At 30.7% G+C, this 25,317-nt stretch overlaps 1 protein-coding gene across 4 annotated transcripts; it reads left to right on the top strand.

Moving 5' to 3' along the window:
• On the top strand, positions 1 to 25,317 carry LOC128185940 (uncharacterized). 4 transcript variants are annotated; one of them, XM_052855651.1, is made up of 14 exons: positions 1 to 89; positions 3,289 to 3,357; positions 5,885 to 6,113; positions 7,070 to 7,186; positions 7,354 to 7,495; positions 8,423 to 8,541; positions 11,181 to 11,252; positions 11,589 to 11,639; positions 12,626 to 12,679; positions 13,109 to 13,144; positions 17,853 to 17,891; positions 17,977 to 18,021; positions 18,169 to 18,204; positions 22,687 to 25,317. In XM_052855651.1, the coding sequence occupies exons 2-14, from the start codon at positions 3,298 to 3,300 to the stop codon at positions 24,792 to 24,794; spliced, it is 3,108 nt and encodes a 1,035-aa protein (XP_052711611.1). In that variant the 5' UTR covers positions 1 to 89; positions 3,289 to 3,297; the 3' UTR covers positions 24,795 to 25,317. The 4 variants fall into 4 exon arrangements, with proteins under 4 accessions (XP_052711611.1, XP_052711612.1, XP_052711613.1 ...); XM_052855652.1 differs by having other exon boundaries at positions 22,690 to 25,317; XM_052855653.1 differs by lacking the exon at positions 17,853 to 17,891.

Below are 25,317 nucleotides of genomic sequence, written 5' to 3' on the forward strand. Positions count from 1 at the left end.
CAAACGTGAATACACAGATAGGTTATTTAGTGAAGGACATATGCGCAGTTTGATTGTTGCTTCATTTTCTTGCTTCTATTGTAAGACAAGTAAGTTATACATGTACATTTATTTTTATTTTTATTCTGAAAAAACAAAACAATGTAGATTGATAATACAAAAGTGAGTTATTTATGAATTATTTTTTTCTACTTTCGTTTTCATGTATCGAAAATTTCAGATTATATTGTATGGATTCAATTGAATATAAGTTCAAAATAAACACAAGGTTCTCATTATTTAACTTTATCAAATCAATTGAAAGCAACAGACAGAAATCAAGTTTAATAAGCTTAAACATTTTCGGTTTATCAAAAATGGTTTTCCCTTCTTTCGATTTCAATAGTAAACTGGCGAAAACTATACTATTTCATATGACAACATTGTATAACAATTTTTAAAATTTTAGTTTTATTTAAAAGGTGATGTACAAGGTAACATAAAATGTAATTATAGAGTAAATGAATGAAATGAATGAGGCCGACTTTAGTTTTCATTGCGCATGTTTCATTGCGCATGTTTTTGTGCATTGTAGTATAATACAGTGGATTGATATTCTTAAGAAATTTTTTCGATGCCATTTATAAAATTGAACAAAATAAACAAAATACAGATAAAAATATTTACATTTTTTAGGAAAATGTTTTTTTTTTAATCGTTTTTTCCGTTGTGCGGTAAGGGGAGCATTTCCATTGCGCTTATATGACGTAACGATAAAATAAGAAATAACATAAAAGAAAAAGTAAAAATTGTACACCGTTGAAATTATACACAAAGAATTATGCTATCCTCGGGAAAATTTTTCTTATTTTTTGAATAAATTCATTTAACCAATCTTCATTTGTAATGCTCCAAATATATAGCAATATAGCATATTTTGAGATGGTCCCTAAAAAGAACCAGACCGTTGATTTCTAGAAACTTTTCAAAGACACTTGAATTGGTTTAAATGACATGTGGTTAGGAAAAATGTTCTTATTTTTTTAATAAATCCATTTTACCAATCTTTATTCGAAATGCTCCAAATATAGAGCAAAATTTGGTGCTTTTTAATATTTTGAGATGGCCCCCACTAAAAACAAGACGGTAGATTTAAGTATTTTTTACATAAAAGGTAGGAAATGATATTATCAATCATGTATAACAATTTGAGAAAAAAGCTTTTGTGGAATTTTTTTAATCTGTTTTTTACAAAGATTTAAGCCCTTTACTTAAATTGTAAAATTTATGGTCCCTGAATCAGGGGTTAAGGCTTTTGGTCAAAGCTTATAATTTCATATTGTAAAAATGTTTTTTAATCTTAAAAAATGTTGAAAATACAGTAAGTCTTAGAAATCCTTCTCCATCCCCAGATACATATGTACAGTAAAGAAAAAATTAAATGTAGGGTAATGATTTACAGGAAGCCTTTCACCTAAAGAGTGAAATATATGGTTTGGGAGTTTAGGCCCTTATAAAAATACATTAAATATCAGAAAAGCTTCTAATCTGCATTTACATAGGGGAGATAAAATGAATGCATTATTTTGATAGTCATAAAGCCGTGTAACTGGTTTTTAAGATCAATATTGCCAAAACGGGAAAATTGATTAAATCTTAGAAAATCTTCTGCTTCACTTTCACAATAGTGAAATATAAACTGATCATGAATGCATGGTTTTAATGTTCATGAAGCCCTCAACCAAAATTGAGAAACTCATGCTCAGAGTTCCAAACCCTGTGGCAGGGCCAACATTGCAATGTAAAGAACATGACATTGTATTAAATATAAGAAAATCCTCTTTTTTTTACTTCCACAGTAGTTGGACAAAAACTTAATCTAAATCACCTGTAGCAAGAGTATAGACATTCCTCGTACTCCTGTCCCCCTTTCTGAAAAAAAATTAATGTTTTTTTAAACATGAAATGGGGAGGGGGTTTATAGTTAGAAGCATCTTGTATTAGGATTTATAAAACTCCAAACTGAAACTTGTAAAAAAAAATGTAAAATTAAGACTCACTGACAGGTTAGTCTCAGGGCTATGGTACTCAGGTGTCGTCTGTTAAGGCGTCTTGTTGGAAAAAAAACGCGCAAAATTTATATTATTCAAATGACCCCAAAAGCAATTCTAAAGTAAATCCAAAGTACACCCTAAGTAAACCATGAGCGGACCCAAATTTTCAAAAAGAAATCCCAGAGTAAACCCCAACTAAACCCCAAGCGTTTACCCGGGGTTTACCTTGGTGTTCGTTTTGGTCAGATCGGTACTGTAGGCAATAGAAATTATGTACTTTTCACGAGATGTGTTGTTTCTGCCAGAAAATATTTTGTTTACACGAGATAATTGGTAGTTTATTTGAGATGTACAAGATAATATGCCGTTTGCAAGCTAAAGAGAAACATGCAATTAGTCGATTTCACCTGATGATATCGATATGGCAGATGCATGAAATATCATGTCATTATTGACGTTAATATGTCTTTCACGAAATTTTATAGTGTTTTCATTAAATGTTTTGTCGTTTTAACGAGATGTTATACAATTTTTGCATAAACGTTAGGGAGATATGAAGATATATTCTTATACATAATTTTTCTGGGGGAATAAATCTTCATACCTTTCGAACATTCATGCAGTTAATTGATCATTATACAGAGCGACAGGGGATCATTTAGAATACATAAGATTCTATTTGTTTTTTAAACTTTTGTAGAGCAAAAACGGACTGAATGTAAACGGGGTTTTTAACGTTAGTTTTCTGATATAAAGGGGTCTAAAATGTTGATACAAACTCTTATCCAATAATATCTTAAAAAATGTTATTTCATTACATCTTATGCTAATGTTCCGGATTTTTTCATGGGCATTGATTGAACATTCTTGTTGCTTTCGAAGGGTTCAAATATGATGAAAAATATGACAATGACATGCAAATATGAACCTTTGTCCTGAATTATCATGATGAGGTACAGTGTATAATAATACGTCTTAATACGAAATAATAAGTCTTTACTTCAAGAAAATATGTCGTTTCACGTGGTAATATGTTGTGCAGATGATGTTATATTTTTCTGGCAGCTTAACAGAAAAACATACGTACGTGTCATAAATGTACCAGTGAATATCTATATATCTACTTGATGTTGGATCCTTTTATATATGGATACGTAATGTTTCGTATATTATAAAAAAACTATGTTAATTTATTATTTAAATGCTTACTTGTCCTTTCATAAATGCAATAATATTTAATTGCCCTCTTCTTTAGGCATCCAAGATGTCAGTATTGAAAACAATTACCTTGAGCATAATTGTTCTGCTTTTAGAACAGCTGGTGGTAAGTAAAATATTGTTTACAATAGATCTTTATCTTATAGGACATATCGCATGTTTTTCAATTTTCAAAATTTTTTACAAAATAATTTTAGACTTACTAAAAGTAAATTTTATAATTCTTTATGCTAGATAATCTGGCTAAAGTTGATTAGTTAAATGTAGCAGGAAACACCTGTGAAATTAAATTTTTGAAATATTTTCACAAATACACAATATAATCGCTATATATTATGTAAAAGTTCATTTTAATCCATTATCTTAAGAAAATATATCTATATAAAATGCTAAATGCAGGAAAAAACAACATATTTTGATAAGTCTGAAAGCTACATGTGAATGGTATTCGTCTGATTTTATAACAAGAAGAACTAGTCGTTTAAACGTGTTTTTTATCCTTTTAAGCAATCAATTAAATATGCTCAAAATATCTGATTTATGTGCAATTTAGCCTTTTATTAGTTAAAAATGTGTAATTTGTGTTCCGATCATAGTTAAGACCTGAGATTTGAAAATATTCATCACCAGGATTCAGATATTTTGCCTATTAAATTTCAAAGTCATGTGTAAAGGTCAAAGATTGAATTTTTATCTTTTTGCACTCTGTCAAATATTTAAAGACCTCAAATAATCCCATGGTTAAATTTACATTATTATGATAGATGTTTATTATGATAAAAAGGCTATAAATTTCAAATCTCGCGATATGCATATTCTTTCTCTTTCCTGATCTACCAGCCAGTATCTGTGACTTCATATGCAACTTGGAACAAGCAGGTTCTGTTAGCTATCTTTGTATCTTGATTTCTTTTAGATTCCCAGAGGGAAAGTGTAGGGAAAACTTTGACAAATTTCTGTCCAAGCTATATATCTATCTATTTGTCTCTATCTCACTCTTTCATTCTCTTTCATATATATATATATATATATATATATATATATATATATATATATATATATATATATATATATATATATATATATATATAATAAAAGAAAAAAAGCAACACTAACTGCAAAACATAAGTGCTTTCATTGTTAAAAATCTTCAGACGTTTTACAGTCGTTAAAACTATGACGTAATTATATATATATCCAATAAGGTCGCATAATACGTCACAGTGCAACGTATCATGATATCTAATTAGTGAGTTATCAGGGTCGATGATATGATATGAATTGATATTATGGATAATTACCGCTTTTCAAAGCAAACACACTGTTTGGAGTAATTAATATTTACACAAGGAAAGCAAAAAATGTAAAATACTAAATTTAGAAGAGTGTGATAACTCTTTAAAATCAAAGGCCGGAACGGCCACAAGGCGTCGAGCTGGCATTTTCTTTTATATAGAATGATATCAATAATTTGAATTTCTGTACTAATAGTCGTATATCAAATAATATAAGAATAAAAAAGGAAATAAATTCGTTTTCGTTCTGTTTCAAAAACAATAATCAGTATATTTCGTTATAAAAAAGGTAGTGATGCGTTTATAATACAATAACTCATCATGGTTACAAAAATCGAAGAAATTTCAAAGTTAAAAAAAAAATTATTTTCTTTCTGCTTTAAAAAGTCTTTGCACAATTTTCACAGGCTCATAATTTGAATACATTAACAGTGTGTCCCTAATTATAATAATAAAACATACTTTTATTTATGTCAATTCCCGTTTGAAACAAGATTATCTATGCTATGGTTGTTTACAAACAAATCCACAACACGTGCTATCTAAAATGCTCGACCAAAACCAACTGCATTATCGTGTTTATTAATTGCAACAAAATTTATAGATAAGTTTATCGCTTACAGTTATTTCGGAGACCATGCCCGATAACAAATAAATTTACATATCAAATTTTATTTCTATCGGGCACGGTCTCCAATCAAAATGTAAGCGATAAACTTAAATAATATTTTAGTAAATGTTTACATTGCACCTTATTGTATTCATCCGCCATTTCTTGATTAAGCAAATTTATACTAATGCAATGAGTTGTCAATAACCAGGGAGGCAAAGTTGGATTTTGTACACAATTTAGTTATATAAAAGGAATACAAATCTTGTAATACGTTAAATACTTCAAGGAACTTATTTTTATGCGCATTAAAAAGGCGGTTCAGAGCATGAATTTTTGGACGATTGCCAATCCAGACGATCGCTAGAAGGCTGCCGAGCATTAGCTCGACGCCTTAAAAATGATGCACAAATGTGTACAGTATTCATTGTAAAATTGTTTACGTAAAAAAAAAAGTAACATTTTGATAAAATTATTAAATTGACACACGTATTTGAAAAGAAAACTTGCACACCTTTTTTCTAATTCTTTTATATCATTGGTATTGTGAATTTGGAAAATACACTTATCAATAATGTGTATAAAATAGTAAATAAAAACAATATATGATCTTGACAAAAAATTACCTCTTGAGTGTATAATCTTCTTGATACCACCACAACTTTTACATAAAATACAAATTACCAATTCCAAGTAAACCTAAATATTTTAGTTTGATATGATTTTAGGTATATGAGAGTCGTTTCTGCTCCTGGTCAAAGAATTCTGCGCTGAGTGTTGATTCATGTCCCGAATCAAAGAATGAGTTTGGGAGGAGGGCAAAATTAAAAAATTGCACATCTCTTGCGGTCATTCAAAATTGCACTGAACCAGTGAAATTCAAATACCACTGCCTAATAGACGAAGCTGAAAAGACCTTTATTGAAGTTTGTGTTCCATTATACATAATAACTTTAGGTAGGTTGTTTAATTTTTGAAATTATGTGACTTTGAATTATTTACGATCGATGATACTTTCATCATTTTTTTTGCATATCACAATGAAATACATCTTAAAATGCATAATAATAATATTTTAAGAGGAAAAGAGATATTGTATTTATTTATGAAAATGGTGATTTTTTTTTTGATAAGATTTCTAAATTGGCGTCAATGTTTGAGACATAAAAGTACATTAAAGTCAGTCAAGTCAGCAAATGAAAAAAATGACACTGGAAAAATGTAAACACAATACACGACGGTGAGGTTAAGTGTTAAATGATTTATTGGCCCATACTTGAATTTATAATTAGTACGCAACATGAGCTGTATTTTTCAAGAATGTATTTTGTTGTCACCATATACACGTTTTTTCTTTTTATAAATATGATTAAAATAAATCATAGTTTCTTTTGTTAAAAGAAAGATGGCTCTTCTTTGGTACATTATATATATGGTATATTAAGCAAAAACGTTTAGAAAACGATAATGATAACTTAATTTTGCTTCACCAGAGCATTCGAATAGATTTTCAAACAGAATAAGACTAAGAGACGTTTATAAACCATGTATTAATCTTTTTTATCATTTAGAATTCACATAAAAGGCATTTAAACACTAAACTACCATTTCTGACACGACACCACATCATTTTCTTTATCATGAAATGGTTTTATGACTTTTATACATTTTGTGATCAAACACAGTTTAAATGTCAAACATGCACATTTCACAAAACTATTTATACATACATGTACCTTTACCGTAATCACTGTCATAATCTGCTGCCTATATTTGAAAGTAAGAAAATAAGTATCCAAAAATAAACTTTCTATACTTTTATCCAAATAGAAAATATGTTTCTATGCTTTTGTCAGTTATCATATAATGAAGCGAACATATCAATGCACTGATATGCACATATGATTTTGAAGGACTCTGTGCAGAATATAACACTCTTGGAGCACTAGTTCAACAACACCGTGGTTTGAAATGCAGCGACATGGAACCGCCCTGCCCACAGCTTTATAATTCCACTGATGCGTATCTTTGTACGATGACCGAACATACATTACTTCATAATCTTTATATAAAAAAGCTTAATTTATAATATAAATGTTTCTGTTTGAGTCGTTACTTTTTCTATATTAAGTCGGATTAAACCCGACTTAATATAGAAAAAATAATCCTACAGTATGTTTGTCATATTTATTTGTAGACAAAGGTTGCTACGACATAGTTAAAAGTAGAAGACAAACGACGTCCTCAGATATAAATTTTGAGTTGTCAACGAAATTAACTACAAAAGAAAATTACTTTAACTCAAGTCTTGAAAATTTCGACACAGTTAAACCTTTAAAGTAAGTGGTAGTAATCAACATGCTGAGAGAGAGAGAGAGAGAGAGAGAGAGATCATTCACCAAATCTCGTTTTAACGTTTATGCAATGAGTTACGAGGGTTGTTCGATATGTAATGATAATTTAAGCACATATTTATATGTAGCAAGGTAAAATGTGTGCACTTTTTATTATATGAATTTTTAGACTTTTCCGACAAGAATTTCGAGAAACCCCATATAAATCATGATATATAATATTTAAAGATAGATTTCAAACTATGTATTAGTAATCGAAGCAATTCTCAAAATCGTATGTATCCAAGCACTATAGATATCGAACTCTAGTCTCGTTCAACCAGACGCTCGACTGTCTCTGTCAATCTCCGACTAGCAAGAGAGCCTTTTTGCCTGTCGGAGATTTACGGAGACAGCCGAACCTCTGGTTGAACAAGACTTTATTACACTCTAGCGTGGGAACACATGAGACCACAAAAATATCTACATTGTTCGTATTATATAAAATCTGACTATTTTCAAAGTGTTTATCGATAAGTTTCCTTGAAACACACTGCTTCAGCATTCGTAAAATCGAATTTTTCTATTATTTTCAAGAAAGTCTTGTCAGCGGCGATGATTTGTGCTTAGGTCCAAACATTGTTTCACTTTCGGTTTGCCAGAGTAACTGCATAGGAGAGTTGATTAAAATCAACTCCCAAAAACCAAAGGAAAATCTGCTGATACCTAGTTAATATAGTTATTGTTCACTATGGCAATTTTTTCTAAACATTTACATGATCTACATGTACCTATCATATTTAAAAAATAGTAGAATTTAATTACCAATTTTGTTTTGATATATACAGATACTTTTATAAACTATGTCCATGACAAATATATGTACACGAGTATTATTTCAGTTTACTTAAATGTGAAATTTTTGTCTTGCAGTGCTGGTATGGTTATTTTTATAACATTTGCTGTAGTCGTTTTTCTTCTTATCGCCATCGTGACTATGTCTATGGTTGTAAGGTACAGGAAACACCAAAGAAAATTGGGATTAATGACTGGCATGTATTTAATTATGATTTTAAAAGCTTTACTAATATACATGTACATCGATACATGCAGTAATAGTTGTAATGGATTTTTTGTTAATATATTTGTGCGTACGTACGTACGTATGTATGTATATATGTATGTATGTATCCTCAGGTGGTGTTAGTTCACGTTTGTTAAAATCATGACTACCAGAAATATGATTGGACCACAATTGGGGTCGAATTTTTATAAGTAATATATGAAGAAATATATTCTTCTAAAAATCATTTGGCCAAATAGCTCTTAATTGTAAGGAAGTATCATCAGTAAGTGTTGATGTAAGTTTCTTCAAAAAATTATTTAAAATATGGGGGTAGTGTTGGGCAACAGTGGAGTGTCGAATTTTTACATAGGAAAACGTGTCAATAAAGAGTAATCTTTGGAAAACTTCATCTGAAAACCATTTGTCAAAAAAAGGGTACTTAAGAGGTAGCTTTCTCGTCTGATGTAGATTTAAATTCTCTCAAACCATGATCCCTGGGGATAGTGTTAAAAGTCACAATAGGGAGGTTCATGTTTACATAGGAATATAAAGAGAAAAAAATAAATCTCTATCTTGAAAATCATTCAGCCAGAAAAGATATTACTTGTGTGGAAGCTTCCTCAGGTACTGTAGATTCAATTTGGTTTAAATTGTGATTCCCGGAGGTATGATTGGGCTACAATTAGAGGTCTAAAAATCTTCTTCTCCAAAACTAATCAGCAAATAAAACTGAATATTTAGTAAAAACTACCTTGTTTAATGTAGATTCAAGTTTGTCAATATTAGGTTAAGTCCACCTTGAGAGCTAAACTTTACATAAGAATATAAAGTTTTTTTTTTATAATTGTCTTAAAATCAATCAAAACGAATACTCTAACTTTGGTGAAAGCAAAACTGTCAAAACACGATTTTGAGAAGGGTGATTCAAAAATTAGGGGTTGGGGGTGTTAAATTTTCGCATCTCTACGTAGGTATAGTTTAAATACATATGTATTTTGATAATCTAAAAACCATTTGCCTAGCCAATCTATTATTTTGATAAAAGCAACTCAGATAATGTAAATTTATGTATGTCAAAATCAAGATCATCGGGGGTTAAGTGGGGCCATATTAAGGGATCCATTTTTACAAAGGATTTTTAAAAAAATATCTTCAAAACTTAAATGTTAGTATATGGTCATAGTAACATACAATCGTTTTGACATATTGTTCTTAATTGTTTCGACTGTGATCCCGGGACTTGATAGGGCCCCACAATTAAGCTGCTCATATTTTATGTAAGTTTATATGTTTAAGATCTTTTTAAGCACTGCAATGCTGATTTGAAATATAACTATGATATTATTCCGGTTACATAAAGGCTCAATATTCACCGTGAGAACCCCCCCCCCCCCCAAAAAAAAAAAATATATATTTAATATAACTTCATAAAGCTAATTTTATTACATGTATGGCTTTTGTTGATCAGGTGAGCGATGCGGTCCATTGACATGTTCTTTTGTTAGAAACTATACTTTTCAAATAGTAGATCCTTTATTAATAATAGCAAAGCTTTCCTGATTTAATTTTGCAGCCTTTAAAGCTTTAGATTAGTCAGTCAGTCAGCTTAAATGTCAGCTGCAAAGCTCTGAAATTTAGTCAGATTGTCATTGATCATTCCGTTGATTCATTTCTGCAGAAGAGAGAGAGAGAGAGAGAGAGAGAGAGAGAGAGAGAGAGAGTTTTATTTGACAGGCTCAGCACCATCCAGGAAGTTGCATCATGCGCATCTAAAACAATAATTCCGATGAAATTAGTGTGACAATTCCCCTAAAGTAATAATTCTCCTAGCCACTGAGTCCAAAATCAATACTATTGGCCTAAAATAAGGTGCCAAAAAAGGAAGAAAGAAAAGAAATTGTCTCTATATATATGGAACTACAATTGAGTTCAGTTTGATTGGCTATTTCCTTGCGTAAGACCTTTAAGTGATTAAAAAGATTGTGCGATGTACTTGTGTGTGCATTTTGAACGTTTTCGAAATGGTTTTCTCGTTATGTCAAAAAATGAGATAATTTTATTCCTTTGCCTTGAAAATTGCCAACTCACACAGGAAAAATTGGTTTGTATTCCATAAATCGTTATATTACCTTTGCGTCCAATAATTCTTCATATTCATTACGTCGTGTTCGAAAGTTAGTTACGCAAACTCAAACAGTTCTAAAATCAAAATGTAAGGACAGCGTCTGCTATTCAGAGGAACTTAATTTAATCGCTTAATTTGAAAAATAATAACCGTTTTTATTGAAAACACCGATCAAAATTTTACCTCAATATCTTACATTGATTTTTATAATATTAACTAAAGGTATGTTAATAAAATATACTTGTTCATGAGGTAAATTTCATCTTAAACTAATTTTGAGTTGTTAATGTTTACATGTCTTCTAGGGCAACAATACAAAAAAATGTGTCCCTCGGTGACAAGAACTCCATGGAGAGTTGTATCGCCATTTAACTTCGGCATTGCACAACATTACACTTCAGGGCTTTTCTGTCACTCGGGGCAAATATTCTTGGATGTGGTCCTCGACGCAGTGTAATTAATATGTATGTATAATATTAATTGAAACTTATTATGTACAGGAGATAAAGACAATTCAGCCTTAAATGACTCGTCGTATTGGTTTCCAGACGAAGGTATACCGATGCTTCCAGGTAAGCTATCAGTACATTTATAAACCTAATTAGAATTTTCTTTAACAGTGCATAATATTGTAAGGATGAACATCTATTTTATTTTTTTTAATGTAATGAACTATATATAAGGAATAGCTTTTTAAACCTTGCTTAATTTTCACGTATTTAATCATCGTATATGATGAAGAAAGTAAACAGATGACTTTCTCTCAAAAACAAAATAACAATGTTATTAAATTAAAGTAGAGAATGCTTGAGATTGCCTTTTATGAGTTAGAATTTACTTTTATAAACAAAGATTTATGTCAATATTAAAAATGCTAATCCTCTTTGACAATATCTTTGCTTTAAAAGGAGAGGAAAGTGGAATACCTAATAGGGAGTCGATTGGCTTGCCATCAAGAGGTAAGTTATGATAGTACATTGACAAGGTACAAATTCAAGAGAACAAATTGTAAATCTTGTCCAACGAGATATGCTCGCGCTATTAGAATAAATTTGAAGTCGGTATTCTACTTATCTAAAACTGTTCATGTTTTAATTAGTAGGTCTTCATATAATTTACATGCACAACAGAGCAATTTTCGCGTAAAACTATTTTTGTATATACACTGGATTGTGTACATAATATTATATATTTGAATTAAAAATATGCCAAATATATCATTATTGAGTTTAATTGTAATGTACTATATGACCACGATAAGTCATTATGACTAGCACATATCCTCACAATAATTTGCTTTGGCAGTATGTATACGTTACAAACCGTGTCAAACACATTCATGGTGACAATGTATATATCCACCAGTATTTAAAAATGCTCGTATGAAACAATATTTCTGGTATTTACACAGAATTTAATATTCATAATAATCCAACGATTTATCCATTTGACCTGAATGTACAATTTTTGTTAATTTGATGTTGTTGGTTTTTTTTTTAGATATAACGTATATACTTGTAAACACTTTTAGAACGGCAAACGTTTATATAAGCCAAAATTTACATTTCCCAGTGTCTTTGCCTTTGATAACACTCCGTATCAAAGTTGTACTATAAAACTCATTTATTTAAATGACGTATAATTTGGGCGCAAGCGGGGTTTGCTTGTTTTTATTATTTAAATATTTAATTATCATACAATGGCTTAAAATTATAAAATTATAAGTAATATGGAATCATTCTTTGAAAATAAAGAGGTGATGATTTTGGTCGGGGCTTGATCAAATCTATCATAAAGCCCTGCGGGCTTATCATCTCATCATACTCAAAAAATGATTCCTTATTCCTTAATTTTTTTCTTACACTGATCAATAATATTTTTATTGTATTAATTTATCCACATATGTATAAATTTGATGATATATGTACAGTATTTCATTATTCAGGACATGAAACAGATCTATTACCTTCCGGGACGTCAGTTAGTTCATCAGAAGAAAGTAAGTCTTGATAATTTTACCTGATTTTTTATCTGACATAATTACAAAAAGTCAGAATTTTTAACATTATAGAATTGTTTAAAAAGTGGCAATTATTTTCGAATGTGTTAAGATTAAGACGCAAAAATGTTTAAATGTGTACATGCTGAAAAGGAATAAGAATAAAATAGAAAGTCTACACATCTTTGTAAAATATTTACCTAGTTTGAGTATGTATTGTACCTCAATTATACACCGTTTTTATAAAAGGAACAATGTATTTGGTTTAGCTGAATACTATCCAGGCATGTATTTCAGGAACCCAATAAACTTGTAAAATATTTTGCTTTACCTAATAATCAATGCCCAACAACATTGACAACGCAAACAAAGTTAACTTAATAGTATTCATATATTTTATACATTTGTATTAAATGCCATTCCTTTCAGGTGAGGAAGAAGAGGAAGATAGTAATACAGTATATGGTAAGTATAAAGTTTAATTGTCTATTTCTTGTAAGACAAGTTCGGGAAGTGAATTGAAGTGGTCCTGAATAATATACACTGATGATAATAATATCTTTTAAATAATGTGTCTACTTACATGTAAGAAGTATTCATTTTGCTGTAAAATATTTATCAGTGTAATTATTGTTAATGTGTTGTATATAACATGAAACACAAAAACAAAATATTTTAATTTTGTGCATTTGTTTTTAGCTCACCTGAGCTGAAAGCTAAAGTGAGCTTTTCTGATCACCTTTTGTCCGTCGTCCGTCTGTCTGTCCGTCCGTCCGTCTGTAAACCTTTCACATTTTAAACTTCTTCTCTAAAACCACTTCGCCAATTTCAACCAAAGGACTATATATGATAAGGGCCTAAAATGGCCCCCTAAAATGAACATCATCATTTTACTATGATTCTTTGTTTTCTTAGTACAGATATGTATGTGATGTGTTTACATAACATTCATTTTGTTTCAAGTGCCCACAATATAGAAATACGACATTATAACGACAACCTTTTCCCGCCATTTATGCATTTTTAGCGTAAAACAGCTTGTTTTCAAGCAGTTTTTCCTTCCGAAAACATAGAGCGCATTCTTGAACAAATAAAATATTTTAATCAGAGATGTACCTAGCCAAGACTAATAAGTGACAAAAAAATTTTCCTTGTTCAAGCATGCGCTCTATATTTCCCATTCGTAAATAGATAAGAAAAATGTCAATTTTTGGCTGATTTTGATTGAATTATAGAAATGGCGTCACTTCTGACGTCATATACCGCCAGTGAGTGCAAATAAATCAAATAAATAGATGAAAAATATATTTTATATCAACTCTTCTAAAAAAAATAGTTAACATTTTATTGCACCCGAAACACTTAAAAAATGACGAATTATGGGGGCCAAATTTAACTCTTATCATATATAGTTCTTTGGCACAAAGCATCCCTATGGAAAGGTGATTATAAATTGCAGAAATGAAAGACTGATCTTTATTTAAAACGGAGAAAACCTCGAAACTGTAGAAAAAGGGGGGTGCATTATAAAAAATCTTCTTCTCAAGAACTATTGAGTCAAATTCAACGTAATTTTGCAAAAATAATCCTTATGGAAAGGAAAACATCAATTGCAAAAATTATTTGCAAACTCTGTTTCAAATTTTAGTAATTAACGAAAATTAAAATAAAGAGATAATCGCTGTCAATCAGTTATAACTTCGGGTTCGGTATTCCATATCGAAAACGTAAGTTCATTGTGCAAGGCAGCCAAGTTTGAATGTTGACGCTTGGCAAACGGGTCATGCGAAGGGATACTTGAAACGTGCTAAATATATTTGTGCCAATTCCGTGAAGTCAATTGAGATTCAATCTTTCGATGCGTTGACCTTTTCACTCATGACCGTGGTTTTACTTCATTTTGAATTTCGTTTATGCGTTTTAAATTCAGAGGAAATATTGCCTGTATTTTGGGATTTTTATGTATCGAATCAAATAAGACTTCGGTAAATCAGAAAGTTAATATTTTGCCTGCGCAAAATTAGCATAATCTGATGCATTAACAACATATCAGATTATAGATACTATACATTTTATTGGTAATTCGGTACGATCTCTACGTTATGGTTGATTATATTGCAACGTGTTTTGATAAGATGCTCTGCATTTTCAGTCTAAACAGAGATTGTTTTTGCCGCTAGAAATATATAGGTACATATGTATATTATGAAAAATAAATTGTGCTCTTTCTTTGTTTTAGTGCATGTTTCTTCTGTTTTAATTGTTTATTTACAATTTTCTCTTTACTAATCATTTTCAGCTGAGTCAATTTTCGAATTATAAGCAAGATACAGAGCTTTGCCCCCAGAACTGAGGCCATGCTTTTGTTCATTCTGAATAGGAAATACCAAGTTTAAAAATCTTAAGTTGAATGTCTTGTGAACAAAAAATTGACTCAAACCAAACATAATTGTGAGTTCTGTTTCTTGCTTATAATTCTACGATTGACGCTGAAATTTTGATTTATCACTAGAAATGTTTCACTAAACATTAAATACTTGTACAGAAAAATTAAAAGGATGATATGCTATAACAACTTTTTGGGCCCCCTTCTTATACGATAAATCTACACCAACTTTAATGGTTTCTCAGACACAATTAAATAAAAACGACGATTACTTTAAAACAGTTTAAAACATTACTGTTACGAGGAGAAATTTATTATCGCTATTCTTAAGATAAAATTACAGTGGAAAAATCATCTTAATTTGTAGCCATTTTTAACGTTGATCTTGAATAAAGATGAAAATAAAGTGTGGGCCTTAGTAAAATAGAGCAATATGCCTGTCAATACATTGCAGTCTGAGGCTCATTGACGGGGAGGGGGGGGGGGGGTAGACCTTATCAGAAATCTTGACAAGCAAAAAAAAAGAAAAAGATTTTGAGTATGTATATGCCTAACTTGGGGGGGGGGGGGAACCCATACCCCTCCGTCACCTATGCATTGATTATACATGTAATAGCTCTTTAATACATTACATGACAACATTTTTCATTCGAGTGTATTCATCGATCAAGTGAGTAAGGTTATAAATAAATATAGCATGAGTTCACGCCTGGTAAACAAAAATCGTTTATAATGTGGAAGACCAATTAAATATTTGAATGTTTTTAATTTGAGCACCTTGAGGTACAATTTTCCTCTTTCACATATATGAATCTTTTTTAATTAAATACAATAACTAGCTTGTACAATGTAGTTGAAGATGAATATGTACCTATGTGCATATTCTCATATATGATTTGATCGTTTTATAAAGTGAGGGGGCAGAACTAAAATAAAGAGAATTGGAAGTTAAGACTGTACCCTTACCAAAATTGTGTTTTCTATCTTGCATAGGATTTTTTTTTTGGTAAAAATGGTATTTCATAAGGGTATAATGTCATAGATTAAGTGTAGGAAAATAAGTGTAAAATTGGGATACAGTTTGTTTTATGGTATACTTTTTTTTTTTTTTGGTTTTCTACCGAGGGATCATTGTAACGGGATGAGCGGAGGCTACTCCAAACAACAACAAGACATCTTAAATTTAACAAAATTTAATAACAAAAAAAATAAGAGAAAGAAAGAAAAGATAGAAATATAAACACTAAACCACACAAACACTCACACAACTTTCACTCAACAAGAAAAAATATGATGTTTATACAAATGACCAAAAATAAATTAGAAGAGTGTCAGAATCTCCGGGGCTGTAGTCCTGGACCAACTACGGACAACCACAACTAGAGTAGTTTCGTCACCACAATCATCATCATCACCACTATCGTCAACCTCATCAACTACAACACCATAATCATCACCGACGTCACCATGAACGACATCATCTACATCATCTTCATCGACATGACCATCATCATCGTCGTCATCATCATCACCATAACATCATCGTCGTCATCAACATGAACATCGCATCGTCATCGACTTCACCATGAACGACATCATCTACACCATCATCATCGACATGACCATCATCATCATCGTAGTCATCGACATCATAACATCATCGTCGTCATCAACATGAACATCGCATCGTCATCGACTTCACCATGAACGACATCATCTACACCATCATCATCGACATGACCATCATCATCATCGTAGTCATCGACATCACCATAACATCATCATCTTCTCAACATCAACAATATGACACTACAATAAGTGTACAAGTGACACCATAACACCATAATAAAAACAATATTGTATAATACATCATATAAGTATCTCACTGATAGTATCAAACTATGATAATGTATAAATAGTATTATATTAAAGGCAACATCTCAAAATATTGTAAGTATATGGTAACTAAGTTATTTGTTTACAGTAAACAATATGGCGTCTGAGACTTCCGGTGACGCACTTCCGCCCAAGTAGTTAAGTGGAAAAAGTGACCATAAATTGTAAAATAAAATAACGCATAGAAAATAGCCCTTTAAATCACCGTTTCTTTATACAGCAATAGCAAAAACTGTACTATAGAAAAAGACGAATTCCATTTAAACACTCTCGCTAAAGTCACACATCAGTGAACACACAGGTAACTCTACAGTGAACAATGGTCAAGGTGACTTTATAGGACGACTGCGTAATACTAATAAAAAGGCAAAAATTTACAAATAAACTACACCAAACTAAATAAATACTTACCACGGTCAGCTATCCGTGTCCGCGTCAAATGCTGAACTTGTGAAACTAAAACATGCCACACAGGCTTCTAACACGATACCCCCTTCACACACTAAGCACGTCTTTATTGCTGGACAGCTCGGCCGGGTATAACTTAGCGCCTATTGTTAGGGTCGGCCAAGCACGTTGCAAAGAATTATGGGAAAAATGAAATCGGGTGTGTTCGATATGAACAGTGATTGTCACAATCATATGGCACAATATCCTTTGAACACTCATATAAAGCCATTGTTGCTCAGGTGAGCGATGTGGCCCGATGGGCCTCTTGTTTGTAACATTTTTTTTTGCTTGTTTGGTTTTTTTTTTTGTAATTCACATAAACTATGTTCTTTCAATATGACATTTTTCTAGAACATGCATGGTTCTTACATTTCTTAATCAAGGGTAACATGTTTCACAATATTTCTGTTGATTAGAGTATGTTGGTTTTTTTTTTCTCAGAAAGAAGAAAAGAATGTAATATTGAAGAATACAAAGAAGGTATTAAATTTGGTATTTATTTGATTAAATTTGTATATTGGGAAGCTGATTAAAAAGTTAAACCGGTTATTAATTTTTTCAATAGAATTGGAAAAAGCTAAGCTTTTACGAGATACAGTGGCTGTGAAAGGTAAATACAAACAGTATTATTAAAACTTCAGGTAATGTTGACAATTTCTGTAGATTTATGTATTGATAAATACACACATTTATGTTTTCATGACCCAGTCAAAATTAGACTTTTTAAAGTAAACAAAAACATATGTTTTATTTGTAGATACGGAAATTGCTGCAAATTTTGATCGAAAAAAGGGTAATGTAAAATCTGAAACATATTATCTTTACAACTAACTAATTGAAAATTTATTAAACTACTTAAAATAATTTTAATTATGAGTTGTTTCTTCTTCTAAGACGTTAAATATGCCGTATTTAAAATATATATATATATATATATATATATATATATATATATATATATATATATATATATATATATATATATATATATATGAATGAGCTTTTCTCAAAAGTATATTTGTCTCCCGGAAAACTGGCTTAATCGTAGGTGGGACAGGGAGTCTCTATAGAGTTGACTTTCCCCCAAAGTAGGAATCCTCCCTTACTTTTTTGGTTAAGGTTCAAAATAAAAAAAAGGTAGCATAAACTTTATACTTGTCAATTGATTATTTTTTTATTATAATATTGAATACAGAGATATGTAATGATTTGATTTATTCAAATGCAAATATTTTTTTCTTAATTAATATATATTTAAAAAGGCACCCTTGAATTCCAAATAAATGTTTTACACATTAACAAGTCAAGCGTTCACTTGTCCGTCTGTCTGTCTGTGCAATTTAGTCAGAGCATATCTCTATTCTATTCAAGGATCGCTCGTGAATTGATTTTTCATACTTTGACCCGTTAACAATTACGATTCAGTATATTCTTTTGTTTAAATCATATTCTGTTTCTTAAGTTTGTGCTAAATATATTTGCCACGCTTTTAACGCCATTTTAAAATCATTTAAATTTATATATAGTGCACAATGCTTAGTTAAAAAAAGAACGTCCCTAAGAAAACGTATCTGTTTTAATTAACTTGATATAAATACAAATATTTAAATTTAAAAAAAATAATGTGTTTATAGTTTCCTTTTTTCATTTAAAAAACATTTTCTTTATTTTGCGTGCCATAAGATTATCTTAATGATTGAGAAATATTGGTGTTTTTTTTTACAACAAGTCCATTATTTTAGCCTTACCGGTATTCCAGAATGTAGCCCATTATCGAATGTTATATCAATAATAATACGTTTTACTAGACAACATTGAGATGGTGACAGTCTCAAAGGGCCTTGCTTAAATAATGGACAATAGGGTGACAGTAGTTTAAGACATATTTGCTTTGACCGTGACCTATAACTTTCAAGCTGGCATAGAACTTCTAATTCAATCTCAGTTTCCCTTAAAGGGGCATGGTCACTATTTTGGTCAAATTCTATTTTTATGTTTTTAGTATTTACAATGCTTTATAAATGCATTTCTAATGATCAAATAAAATCATTCATAGAGTTATAAGCAAGATACGGGGCTCACAGTTCGCTGTCATGTAAACAAGGCTCGTGTCCTGTTTTTGTTTACATAGGTTCAATATACCAGTAAAAAATCTTTTCCAATCTTATTTGTCTATCTTTTTATTAATTTTAAGCATAGATAAGCAATTCCTAACGTTTAACACATTCGTTTTAGGTTTTAAACTGGAATTTTTACTTCAGCGTTCAAAATGTCAACAAACGCTTTGTTTACAAAGCGAAAAATGTCAAGCTCTGTAACTCGCTTATTACTCAACAAATGACACTCAAATTTTGGTTGCCTATTAAAAATGTCTTTCTGAAGCATTATAAATATTAAAACTAGAAAAATAATTTTTGACAAAAATCGTGACCATGCCTTTTTAATGCAAGCATTTTTGTTCAATGTGAGCAAGGTTAAAGCTGCATGGTTTCGATTTTTTCACAATTACAGTAATAGATAATTTTCCATACAAACCAATTATTAATATTATGGTATATTTAAACCAGCAGAATCCGCCTCCTTTTAAAGTCAGAAGTCAAAAGTAAATAAAATAATTTCTTTATTAACAAACCAAAAAATCATTCTGCATTATCTGAACGTTTAGAAAAGGGATTAGGTTTAATCGACCCAAATGTAATGCTTCAATTGTAAACAAAGTAAACTTCAGAAATATTAGTGAACAAATAGTTCCTTGGTTTATTTTGATTTGCCACAAAGGACTATATATGGTTTGAGCCTAAAATGGCCCCCTAAAATGAACATTGTCATTTTACTGTAATTCTTTGTTTTATTTCTACAAATATGCATTTGAAGTTTTGTCATAATTTTTACTTTGATTTTTGTGCCCACAGTTTAAAAATATGACATCATAATGTTTACCTTTTCCCGCCATTTTCTCATTTTTAGCATAAAAAGGCTTGTTTTGAAGCAGTTTTTCTTTAAGGAAACATTGAGCGACTGCTTGAACAAACAAAATATTTTCACCAAAGATGTATCTCTCCAAAACTTATGAGTGACAAAAAGTCGCTCTATATTTCCCATTCGAAAAAAGACAAGAAAAATGTCCATTTTTGATTGATATTGGTTGAATTATAAAAATAGCTTCACTTCTGACGTCATATACTGCCAGTGAGTGCATATAAATCAAATAAATAGGTGAACAACATATTTCATGTCAACTCTTTTATTATGTAACACATTAAATTAATGTACCTGATTTATTTTAAAAACAGCGAAAAATGGGGGCCAAATTTGACTAATATCATATATAGTTTTTTATGACCTATATTTAAAATGATGTCAAAGTCATAATACAATCAAAGCCGCCTTGATGCAAGGACAAAATTTAATATGAGGAGAAATGATACGTTTGTTTTAATGTTTTGTAAATCATTTTTTCATGAGATTTGGCTAAATAAACCACGAAAACTACTGCAATGTCTTTTATTATACATACATTTAGCAAAACCGTCGTTTAAAGTGTTAACAAAATTTGATATAACATCGATCAAGCAGCTTTAGGCAAATGGGAAATAATCCCCTGTCTAAACCTGATTATAAAGATATTCGCTTTGACCTTCATATTGACTTGGTTCAAGGTCACTGCCCGCCATTTATGAACATTTCTGTTTAAGTAAAAATAGTAGCCAAATAGGGCTTAGTGGAGAGTTTTTATACTCTTAAAAAAGTCACTGCATATCCATTTATCAAAGGCATCATGTTTGTGAAGAATGAGTTAGACTGGCAGAAAAGTAGAGAATATATGCTTCAGACAAGGTTTTTCATGTAATTCTGCTATGACTTTTCTATTTGAAATTGAAAATTGGTTCAAGGTCACTACACCATTTATTCAAAAGCTGTTTTTGTGAAGCATGAGGCAAATAGGGCGAAGTGGAGTGTACATGTGTTTAGAAAAAAGGATATTTCCGTGGTCCGATATGACCTTGACCTTTGACCTACAAATGTCATTCAAGGTTACTGCAGACTCATTGACCATAGACACTCTGTGAGGAAAGTATGAGCAAGATTATACCAAGGAGAAAGAACATATGTTACGGACAAGGATTTTATATATAATACTGCCATAATATTAACCTAAGATTTAGAAATATTATTCAAAGTCACTGCACATCCTTTACCCAGGGGTACTCTTTGGGTAAAGTATGAGGCCAGATTAGGCCAAGGGGAAAGAAGATATGCTTCGGACAAGCAATCTCGGACAGACAGACAGACGAAAGGACGGACAGACATACGGACAGACTTATCACTGTAGGGCGCCCGCAGAGCGGAGCCCTAATAAATACTTGTGTTTTGAACGACGTTCACTTATGACATTGATCTTTAAAACAATTCGAATTGGAGAACACAAACTCTGTGTAAACAACAAATACTGATTTGAGTTAACATCACACAATTGAATATTAAGAAATGTATGCATTTCGTGATATTAATTTATCAAGAATTGAAACATTAATAAAAGTATATCTGAAATGTTCAACTCAAATGCACATATGATTACTTTCAATATAGGCATCGGACATTTTTAGTTTGTTCTGAATAATTAGATCAAAATACATTTAGTGTTCTTGAAGTTAAAACATACCAATACAATTCATAAGAAATGACAGATATAATAAAATAGGCAAGTGATAAAATTAGGAAAAAGATATAAATTATTTTAATTATTTTTTTTTTATCACGGACACTGATAGGTCATAATTATGTTCAATTAAGCAACCCTTTTGGAGTATCTGTATGGTATTTCGTTTTATGTTATTATATTCCTCGACTCGATTTGTTGATTTGATATTATCTGATCGATATCAAACAGCTAGATAATAATATCTGTATCTATTTTATGCCACTGCTTTTCATAAACAATTTCATTATTGAAGTGGTTAGTTATTTATGATTTAATCACAGTTAAGAAAATCTTAATAATGGGGAAATATTTAACTGATTGTTTGACCGTGGCAAGAAACTACTATCATGTATTATCAAAAAGAGTCGATTGAAGTTGACGTTTCTTTCTTGAAAATTTAATACAGTTCTTACATACACTACGTTATTATTATGGCAACTTAATGTATTTTTTCTCAGAATTTTAAAGCTTTCTATAAGTATTCAGGGTTAAATTTGCTAAAATTCATATCAGTCACTTCTCAAATATAAATCTTTCTTTCGCATTATTAAAACTCTATTATTTTTTTTGCAGCAGATGCAAACAATTTCCTCCAAGCTTATAAAGATGTACTTGAATGTTTTGTGAAAACAGGAATGCTTAAGAAATGTCAAACATCGCTTAAAAAATATGGCATAACGATTTTGAGTGGACAACAAGGATCTGGAAAAACGTTATCTGCAGTCTATATCATGTCCAAAAACAAACGATATAATAATTGGACAAAATTAAAATTTACATCATGGGTAGATCTTTTGACAATAAAGTTAGAAACAAAAACTCTAGTTTATATTGACAATCTTTTTGATGGTCATTTGTATATGTATCCAGAGGAATTACGGAAATGGTGGTGTTCTCTCATTTATTTTTACTTCGAAAGAATTCAAAGTTCAGAAGATATCCATCTTTTGATAACAGTTAAAGATGATGTATTAAAAGAAGCGTGCGAGCACATCAAAACAAACATTGACGAAAACACGTTTTGTCTAAAAGCAGAATTACTTCCTTTATTAGACAAAGAAAAAAAGAAGATTTTAAAATCACAGTTCAAACTTGCAAAAACCTTGAAAGGAATACCGATTTCTGATATCGATTCCACATATGAGGAAATTAAGAAATTTGAGAAGTCTTGTGCAATCGGGTTTCCATTGTGTGCTCATCTATATGCATTTGAACCGGTTTTCAAGAGTAAATCCATTTTTACCGATCCAAAATCCTACGTTATAAACCACTTTGAAAGAGAAATAGGAAAAGATAGTGGAACTGGTGTAAAAACTTTATTTCTGTTTTTGCTGTTTTATACGAGCCTAAGCAGTTTAAAGAAAAGAAAAAGATTGGACCTTAGATATGGCAAAGACATACGGGAGTTTTTGGAAGATCCTGAAGTGGTTTCGGAAAATTTTGTAAAAGAAATGGAGCCTCTGGACTTTGAAAATTTACCAAAAATAGCAGAAAGTTTAAAATATACAATATTGGTGAAGCATTCTGAGATGTTTGAGTTTAAACACCAGATATATCTAGATGGAGCAAGTGAGTATTTCTTTAGGAAGAATTCTGAGGTTGCTGTTCGCAACTTTCCTTTATATATCATTCGTTCATATGCATTCCCAGATGCCTCTATGATTGATTGGAATAATTTGGTCGAACGTTTCATGAGAGAATTACAAGAAAATATAACTTTTCATGACACACAAAGGGATCTTGAGTCTTGTAGAAATATGATACCTGAAGTACTGAGTTGTAAAATATTCGATAAAGAACAGTTTGAAACCAAATTCAAAAGCGAATTAGAGAAAGATGGTGCTCTATATTACTTGCTTTTAAATAAAAAACTGTGCTTTCCATTTTGGGCAAGCAGGTTTAGACGTAAAATCTTATCAGCTACGACATTTAATTTCGTTGAACATTCGGACTACCAGTTTTACCAATGTTTGTTTGGTGAATGTTGTGGAAAAGATAGAAAATATTACTCTGGTTCCAGTGCAGACTTAGATCTCGTCACACTAAAAGAAAAAGTGTGGAAGTTTAAAACCGCCGATGGAAAATCAATTTTGCACATTATAATCAGCTCTCAAAGATCAGACTACGAGGCACACTTACTTCTTGAGAAAATGTTAAAAGATACGTGGGAACAGGACGTCTTGCTGATCAATGATCTTTTGAAATGTGCATCAGAATATCAGATATGTAGTAGAATATTATGCATGTTAGAGCTACTGCGGAAACAAAATGAATTCAAAACTGGGCATAAACCCCCGGATGTTTCAAATGTAATTGCTCAGTTAAAATCAATTAAAGATTATAATGCACATTTTGAACTTGAATTTCTTGTTCGCATTTGCATAGTTTTAGCAGTTTGTGAAGCACCAATAAAGAAAGTCAATACCGACTATAATTCTATTGATGAAAGGTTTCTTATGGTGAGAAAATTACTCGGTGAAAATGAACATACCGAATCAAAAATGACGGAAACTATTAAGGAGTGTCTTGCAAAATGTCGGACATCAGTTTTGCCTTCGTTAGAAGCAAAAAGCATACCGTTTACCGATAGAATAGGTTCAAAACTTAAACAGGCAATATGTGACTCTGTTGGAGTACTTTCAAGAAAAAATGTACTTGCTGAAAAAGTAGACGTAAACTGAAAATCATAAATATGTATGTTGAAATGAAAACTACAATTACATTAGTACTTGATTTTGTTCTTTATCGTGAACTGATCTTTTTTATGAACAAATCGTAAATTATTAGCTGTGAGTTAATGAGTTAACATATATAGTGTGGGCATCTAGTTTGAATCAATGTATTGTTATGTTATTGTCGGAATATAATTTGTTCATGGTCAAAGTACTACATACATGTTACTTAAAATCTTATTAAGATGCTTTTTCCGGTATAAATTTAAACATTGTTAAAATATGTACGAGAAGAAAGAATATTGAAAAATGAATAATGGATTAATACATGTACCACTGTTTTATGCTTTTTTTTCTAGTGCTAATTTGTTTTGTTTATAACACAATGTGATAGTTATAAAAGTTAGTAAATTATTACCGGTAATTGATATACGCAGGTTTAAGGTATTGAAAATGAAATAAATATTTATATTGATTTAGATGTTAAGCCATATACTATGTATATAATCATATATAGATATTAAAGACAATT

This window comes from Crassostrea angulata, chromosome 5, assembly GCF_025612915.1.
Source record: "Crassostrea angulata isolate pt1a10 chromosome 5, ASM2561291v2, whole genome shotgun sequence".
Classification (NCBI taxonomy): domain Eukaryota; kingdom Metazoa; phylum Mollusca; class Bivalvia; order Ostreida; family Ostreidae; genus Magallana; species Magallana angulata.